General features: G+C 55.7%; 1 protein-coding gene across 1 annotated transcript in view; it reads left to right on the top strand.

The window, feature by feature from the left end:
* LOC121337226 (cyclin-dependent kinase 20-like) overlaps window positions 1-4378 on the top strand; it is a 10451-nt gene extending 6073 nt beyond the window's left edge. Inside the window, exons 7-12 of the mRNA XM_041407180.1 lie at window positions 113-301; window positions 493-956; window positions 1044-1106; window positions 1767-1890; window positions 2974-3129; window positions 3224-4378. Coding sequence (XP_041263114.1) covers window positions 113-301; window positions 493-956; window positions 1044-1106; window positions 1767-1890; window positions 2974-3129; window positions 3224-3382 — 1155 coding nt within the window. The 3' untranslated portion in view covers window positions 3383-4378. The remainder of the gene's footprint in view (window positions 1-112; window positions 302-492; window positions 957-1043; window positions 1107-1766; window positions 1891-2973; window positions 3130-3223) is intronic.
* The last annotated feature ends 3599 nt before the right edge of the window (window positions 4379-7977 follow it).

The raw sequence follows: 7977 nt of genomic DNA, 5'->3' as shown, positions 1-7977 counted from the left end.
CCCGCCAGGTGTCACTGTCCCCCCCAGGTGTCACTGTCCCTCTCCAGGTGTCACTGTCCCCCCCAGGTGTCACTGTCGCCCCCAGGTGTCACTGTCCCCGCTGTCCCCGCAGGTGATCCGGCTGCGCGCCGCCTTTGCCCAGGGCCCCGCGGTGGTTCTGGCCCTGGAGCTGCTGGTGGGGGACCTGGGGGGGCTCCTGCGCGCGGCCCCCGCCCCGCTGCCCCCGGCGCGCGTCAGGGCCCTGCTGGCCATGACCCTGCGGGGGCTGGGCCACGTGCACGGGCAGCACCTGCTGCACCGGGTGAGGCACCCCGAAACGGGACAGGGACCCCAAAAACGGGAATGGGAACCCCAAAAATGGGATAGGGGCTGGGCCACATGCATGGCCAGCACCTGCTGCACTGGGTGAGCCCCAAAATGGGGGGGACCCCAAAAACATGAGGAGACATCGGGAATGGGGAGACTCCAGCACGGCCTGGTGTGCTGGGTGAGGGACCCCGAAGTAAGGGGGGAGCCCTGAAACTGGAGGGGGACCCTGGGACTGGAGGGAGGCATCTCCCACCCCACATGAGCACCCCAAAACTGGGTGGGGGACCCCAAAATCGAGGCGGGGGGAGGTTCAGACAGCTGCAGGACACCCCAAAACCGGGGTGGGCACATGGAGGGACCCCAATATCTGTAGGGGGCCGCAGGTGTTGGGGCGCCCCAAAATCAAGAGGAGCACCCCAATGGCTGGGTGGGGACCCACAGTCTGGAGGTATTCCTGGTCTGGGGAGCACTGGGGGGGTTCCCCGAGTGTTGGGGACCCCTCCTGAGGCCATTTTTGGGGTGCAGGACCTCAAACCGGCCAATCTGCTGCTGGACAGCGCCGGCCGCCTCAAGCTGGCGGATTTCGGGCTGGCGCGGGTGCTGGGCCCCCCCTCGGGGCGCCCCTACAGCCACCAGGTGGCCACCAGGTACCAGATTTTGGGTTGTCCTCCCCACCCCGGGGTGCCAGGGTGTCCCCCCAAAAGCAGAGGCCCCCCCTGACCCCCCTGTTGCAGGTGGTACCGAGCCCCCGAGCTGCTCTACGGCGCCCGGCACTACGACGAGGGCGTGGATTTGTGGTGAGTGCCCGCTTTTGGGGGGCTCCCCCCGGGACTTTGGGGGTCACCTGGGATTTTTGGGGTCCTTACCAGGGTCTTAGGGTTCACTCTAACCCCTTGCCCAGCCCTGCGTGGTTTGGGGTCCCCACTTTGGGTTTTGTAGATCCCCCTCGTTCCCCCACCCTGTAATTCTGGGTCTGCCTTTGGTGCTTCGGTGTCCCCCTGGGATTTTGGGGGATCCCCCTCGGATTTTGGGGATCCCCTGGGATTTTGGGTGGATCTCCCTGGGACTTCGGGAATCCCCTGTGATTTTGGGGTGTCCTAGGATTTGGGGGTGGGTCCCCGTGGGTTTTGGGGTCCCTGCTGTTAGATGCCAGGTGTTCCCCATTTCTAGGTTCCTCCCTGGAATTTTTAGGGCCCTCCCCTGGATTTGGGGGGTCTCTCTGGGATTTCGGGGATCTCTCTGGGATTTTTGGGATGTTCCCCTTGGATTTCCGGGATTCCCTGGGATTGGAGGGATCCCTGTGGGATTTCGGGGGTCCCTGTGGGATTTTGGGGGTCCCCTGAGATCAGAGTGGTCCCTGTTGGGTTTTGGGGGTCCCTGTTGGATTTTGGGGTTCTCTGCGGGATTTTGGGGGTCCCTGTGGAATTTGGGGGTCCCCCTGAGCGCGGTCCCCCCAGGGCCGTGGGCTGCATTTTCGGGGAGCTGCTGACGCTGTCGCCGCTGTTCCCGGGGGAGAACGACATCGAGCAGCTGTGCTGCGTGCTCAGGGCGCTGGGCACGCCCAGCCCGCGCGACTGGCCGGTACTGGGGGCACTGGGAGAGGGACTGGGGGCACTGGGAGCCACTGGGAGGGACTGGGGGCACTGGGAGCCACTGGGAGAGGGACTGGGGGCACTGGGAGGGACTGGGGGCACTGGCTGGTACTGGGAGAGGGACTGGGAGGGACTGGGGGCACTGGGAGGGACCAGGAGAGGGACTGGGGCACTGGAAGAGGGACTGGGAGGGACTGGGAGTGGGGCAGGAGGACACTGGGAGCGCTGGGAGGCACTGGGAGTGCTGGGACAGGGCAGGAGGGCACTGAGTGGCACTGGGCGTACTGGGGGGCACTGGGACAGGGCAGGAGGGCACTGGGAGTGCTGGGAGCCACTGGGAGGGACTGGTCCACGCTAGTTTATACTGGTCTGTGCTGGTTTACGCTGGTTCATGGTGGTTTGTACTGGTGTGTGCTGGTCTGTGCTGGTTTATACTGGTGCGTACTGGTCCGCACTAGTTTGTACTGGTCTGTACCGGTTTATGTCAGCCCACCATTGTGTGTGCTGTTATATGTGGGGCGTACTGGTCTGGGCTCATTTATACTGGTCTGTATTGGTTGGTCCCACTTTTTACTGGTCTGTAGTAGTTTATACTGGTTTATATTGACCTATGCTGGTCCATGCTGGTCTGCACTGATTTATGCTAGTTTGTACTGGTTTGTATTGGTTTACACTGGCCCATAGTGGTTTGCACTGGTTTATAGTGGTCCATACTGCTTTACACTGGCCCACACTGACGTGCACTGGTTTACACTGGCCCTTACTGGTCTTCATGGGTTTACACTGGTCCGTACTGGCCCACAATGGTCTGTACTGGTCTGTACTGGCCCTCACTGGTCCATACTGCCCCCCACTGGTTCGTGCTGGTCCATACTGGCCCACACTGGTCCATACTGGTCTATACTGGTCCCTAATGGACCATACTGATTTGTGCTGGTCCATACTGGTCCACACTGGTCCATACTGATGCATACTGGTCTATATTGGCCCATACTGACCTGCACTGGTCCATACTGGTTTGTGCTGGTCCGTACTGGTCGGTACTGGTCGGTACTGGTCGCTGTCCCCGCAGGAGCTGTCGGAGCTGCCGGATTTCCCCAAGCTGCGGTTCCGGCCGCGGGCAGCGCCGCCGCTGCAGCTGCTGGTGCCGGGCGCGGAGCCGGCTGCGCTGGACCTGCTGCGGCGGCTGCTGCGCTACCGGGCACAGCTGCGCCCGCGGGCACACCAGGTACGGGGGACTGGCGGAACTGGGGAATGGGGGGACTGGGGGAACTGTGGGGAAAATGGGATACCCCAGATTGGCCACCCCCTCCCCCCCCCAGGCCCTGCTGCACCCCTTCTTCTTCGGGCCCCAGGAGCTGACCCCACCCCCGCCCCCGGGGGGGTCCCGGCAGCCCCCCGACTTCAGCCTGGACACGGCGCTGGAGCTGCCCCCCCGCGGGGCCCTGGGACCCCTCCCCAGCCTGGGGGACCCCCACTGACCCCCACAGGGGCACTGAGACCCCTCCCCAGTCCTGGGGACCCCCACTGACCACCCCGTGGGCCCTGAGACCCCTCCCCAGCCTGGGGGACCCCCACTGACCCCCACAGGGGCACTGAGACCCCTGCCCAGCCTGGGGAACCCCTGAGACCCCTCCCCAGCCTGGGGGACCCCCACTGGCCCTCCCAAACTGGGGACCCCCTGACGGATGCCTCCTGACCCTCCTCGGCCTGGAAGACCCCCACTGCCCCCTCATGGGGCTGGGGGACCCCACCCCAAACTTGGGGACCCTTGGGAGACCCCCACTGCCCCCCCATTATTGACCCCTCCCCATTTTGGGGGACCCCGAGGACTCCCCGGGGGCTCTGGGACCCCTCCCCACCCTGGACTCCCCCAAGGGACCCCCCCAGATTTCCCCCCGGATTTGGGGGGCCCACAGACCCACCCCCCGAGCCCCAAAACAGCGCCCCCAGGAGCAACAAAATCGGGGAAAATCTGACCCAAGCCCCTCGGATTTGGGGTGAAAACGTCGGATTTGGGGTGAAAATGTCGGATTTGGGGCTGGAAGCTCAGCAGGAGATGAAAACTGCCCGGGTGGGACCCAAAACCCCCAGATCTGAGCCCAAATCTCAGGTGAGAGGGAAAAAAATCCTCATTTTGGGGGTTGGAAACGTGGGGCTGAAAGTCTTCAGTTTTAGGGTGAAAATCCCTGAGTTTTGTAAAAAAATCCCCAATTTGAGGCTGCAAATCTCCAGTTTTAGAGGAAAAATTTTCAGTTTTACCTCAGTAACCTCAAATTTAGATTTAACCTCCCAATTTTGGGTTAGAACTGCTAACTTTGGGTGAATTTTGGGTTGAAATTGGTAATTTTGAGGTGAAACATCCCATTCTGGGGGTTGGTAATAGAAATTCCAGGCTGAAAATTCCAATTTTGGGCTGAAAACCTCCAGTTTTGGGGCTGAAAATGCCAAATTTGGAATAAAAAGACTGACTTTGGTGCCAAAAATGAGAATTTTGGACCAAAAAAATCTCCAAGTTTTGTTATTGGGGTCAAAATTCTCAGTTTGGTGTCTGAAAGCCCCAAGCTGGGAGTGAATTTGCAATTTTGGGTAAAACTGCCTCATTTCAGGGTAAAACCACCCAGCTTTGGGACTCAGCTCCATTGCTCCTCAAAACCCAATTTTATGTCCTATAAATGCAAAATTTGGGGCTCAAATTCCTTTGGTTTGTTGCCAAAAAATGAAATTAGGACTGAAAAATCCCCATTTTGATGCTAACATGGTGAATTTCAGGCTGAAAATCCCAAATTTTGCCTGAAAATGATGAATTTTACCCAAAAACCTCAAATTTTGGGCTGAAACCTCTGAACTTTGGTCCAAAGATCTCAAATTTTAGGTTGAAAACCCTGAATTTTACCCTGAAATTCAAAATTTGTTGCTCCTCACTCGGGTTTTTTCTCTAAAATGCTCTTTTTTGGGTATACTAAGGCCTAAAAATATTCAATTTGGGGCTTCAAATCCCTGTTCTGCTGCCGAAAAAAGTGACCTTGAAGCAAGAAATCCCCAATTTTTACTTCAGAGCCTAAAATCTCTTGCTGAAAACCCTGACTTTTGGTCAAAACTGACAAATTTTAGGCTCCAATTCTTTTTTTTTTTCCTTGAAACCTCAAATTTTGGGGCTCAAAATGCCAAATTCACTGTTCAAACCTCCAATTTTTTTCAAAAACCAAAATATTTCAGGCTGAAAATTGCAAATTCTGAGCTGAAAACTTCAAATTTGAAGCTGAAAGCCCTGAAATTTTGGGTAAAAGCCCTGGATTTGGGGTGTCAGCCCCAATTTTGGCCCCAAACCCCTGAGTTTGGGGTGTCAGGCCCGGAATTTGGGGTGTCAGGCCCTCATTTTGGGCCAAAAGCCCTGAATTTGGGGTGTCAGCGGGGAATTTGGGGTGTCACTCCCAACTTTGGGGTGTCATTCCCGGCTTTGGGGTGTCAGTCTGGAATTTGGGGGTCAGTCCCCAGTTTTGGGTTGAAAACTCCGAATTTGGGGTGTCACTGTGGAATTTGGGGTGTCCCTCCCGGTTTTGGGGTGTCTCTCTGCATTTTGGGGTGTCCCTCCTGGTTTTGGGGTGCCATTCCCCATTTTGGGGTGTCCATCTCGGTTTTGGGGTGCCAGTGTGGAATTTTGGGGTGTGTCTCCCGGTTTTGTGTTGTCTCTCTCCGTTTTGGGGTGTCTCTTCCAGTTTTGGGGTTTCTCTCCCCATTTTGAGGTGTCCATCCCGGTTTTGGGGTGTCACTGTGGAATTTGGGGTGTTTCCATTTTGGGGTGCCATTCCCCGTTTTGGGGTGTCTCTCCCGGCTTTGGGGTGTCTTTTCCCGTTTTGAGGTGTCTCTCCCCGTTTTAGGGTGCCATTCCCCATTTTGGGGTGTCCCTCCCGGTTTTGGGGTGTCTCTCCCGGTTTTGGGGTGTCTCCCCCAGTTTTGGGGTGTCTCTCCCCATGTTGGGGTGTCCCTCCCGGTTTTGGGGTGTCTCTCCGTTTCGGGGCGCGCTGGCCTGCAGGCCCTGCCCCCGCTCTGGCCGGGGCTGATAAAGGGCCGCGGCCCCGCCCGGCCCCCCCAAACTTAGATTTAACCTCCCAATTTTGGGTTAGAACTGCTAACTTTGGGTGAATTTTGGGTTGAAATTGGTAATTTTGAGGTGAAACATCCCATTCTGGGGGTTGGTAATAGAAATTCCAGGCTGAAAATTCCAATTTTGGGCTGAAAACCTCCAGTTTTGGGGCTGAAAATGCCAAATTTGGAATAAAAAGACTGACTTTGGTGCCAAAAATGAGAATTTTGGACCAAAAAAATCTCCAAGTTTTGTTATTGGGGTCAAAATTCTCAGTTTGGTGTCTGAAAGCCCCAAGCTGGGAGTGAATTTGCAATTTTGGGTAAAACTGCCTCATTTCAGGGTAAAACCACCCAGCTTTGGGACTCAGCTCCATTGCTCCTCAAAACCCAATTTTATGTCCTATAAATGCAAAATTTGGGGCTCAAATTCCTTTGGTTTGTTGCCAAAAAATGAAATTAGGACTGAAAAATCCCCATTTTGATGCTAACATGGTGAATTTCAGGCTGAAAATCCCAAATTTTGCCTGAAAATGATGAATTTTACCCAAAAACCTCAAATTTTGGGCTGAAACCTCTGAACTTTGGTCCAAAGATCTCAAATTTTAGGTTGAAAACCCTGAATTTTACCCTGAAATTCAAAATTTGTTGCTCCTCACTCGGGTTTTTTCTCTAAAATGCTCTTTTTTGGGTATACTAAGGCCTAAAAATATTCAATTTGGGGCTTCAAATCCCTGTTCTGCTGCCGAAAAAAGTGACCTTGAAGCAAGAAATCCCCAATTTTTACTTCAGAGCCTAAAATCTCTTGCTGAAAACCCTGACTTTTGGTCAAAACTGACAAATTTTAGGCTCCAATTCTTTTTTTTTTTCCTTGAAACCTCAAATTTTGGGGCTCAAAATGCCAAATTCACTGTTCAAACCTCCAATTTTTTTCAAAAACCAAAATATTTCAGGCTGAAAATTGCAAATTCTGAGCTGAAAACTTCAAATTTGAAGCTGAAAGCCCTGAAATTTTGGGTAAAAGCCCTGGATTTGGGGTGTCAGCCCCAATTTTGGCCCCAAACCCCTGAGTTTGGGGTGTCAGGCCCGGAATTTGGGGTGTCAGGCCCTCATTTTGGGCCAAAAGCCCTGAATTTGGGGTGTCAGCGGGGAATTTGGGGTGTCACTCCCAACTTTGGGGTGTCATTCCCGGCTTTGGGGTGTCAGTCTGGAATTTGGGGGTCAGTCCCCAGTTTTGGGTTGAAAACTCCGAATTTGGGGTGTCACTGTGGAATTTGGGGTGTCCCTCCCGGTTTTGGGGTGTCTCTCTGCATGTTGGGGTGTCCCTCCTGGTTTTGGCGACCCCATTTTGGGGTGTCCATCTCGGTTTTGGGGTGCCAGTGTGGAATTTTGGGGTGTGTCTCCCGGTTTTGTGTTGTCTCTCTCCGTTTTGGGGTGTCTCTTCCAGTTTTGGGGTTTCTCTCCCCATTTTGAGGTGTCCATCCCGGTTTTGGGGTGTCACTGTGGAATTTGGGGTGTTTCCATTTTGGGGTGCCATTCCCCGTTTTGGGGTGTCTCTCCCGGCTTTGGGGTGTCTTTTCCCGTTTTGAGGTGTCTCTCCCCGTTTTAGGGTGCCATTCCCCATTTTGGGGTGTCCCTCCCGGTTTTGGGGTGTCTCTCCCGGTTTTGGGGTGTCTCCCCCAGTTTTGGGGTGTCTCTCCCCATGTTGGGGTGTCCCTCCCGGTTTTGGGGTGTCTCTCCGTTTCGGGGCGCGCTGGCCTGCAGGCCCTGCCCCCGCTCTGGCCGGGGCTGATAAAGGGCCGCGGCCCCGCCCGGCCCCCCCAAACCAACCGCCGGGGCCCCAGAATCTGATAAGGCCTTATCAGCGCCGGGCAGCCCCGGCCGTTACCGCCCCCGGCCCCGAGCGCCCCAAAACCCCGGAGCGCCCCAAAATCCCCCAAAGGCCCAGGCCCTGCAGTCCCACGGCGCCAGGTGAGCTCTGCTCCCCCAA

Source organism: Onychostruthus taczanowskii, unplaced genomic scaffold, assembly GCF_017590055.1.
Source record: "Onychostruthus taczanowskii isolate IOZ18803 unplaced genomic scaffold, ASM1759005v1 scaffold257, whole genome shotgun sequence".
NCBI lineage: Eukaryota > Metazoa > Chordata > Aves > Passeriformes > Passeridae > Onychostruthus > Onychostruthus taczanowskii.
This window is presented reverse-complemented; position numbering and strand designations above follow the sequence as displayed.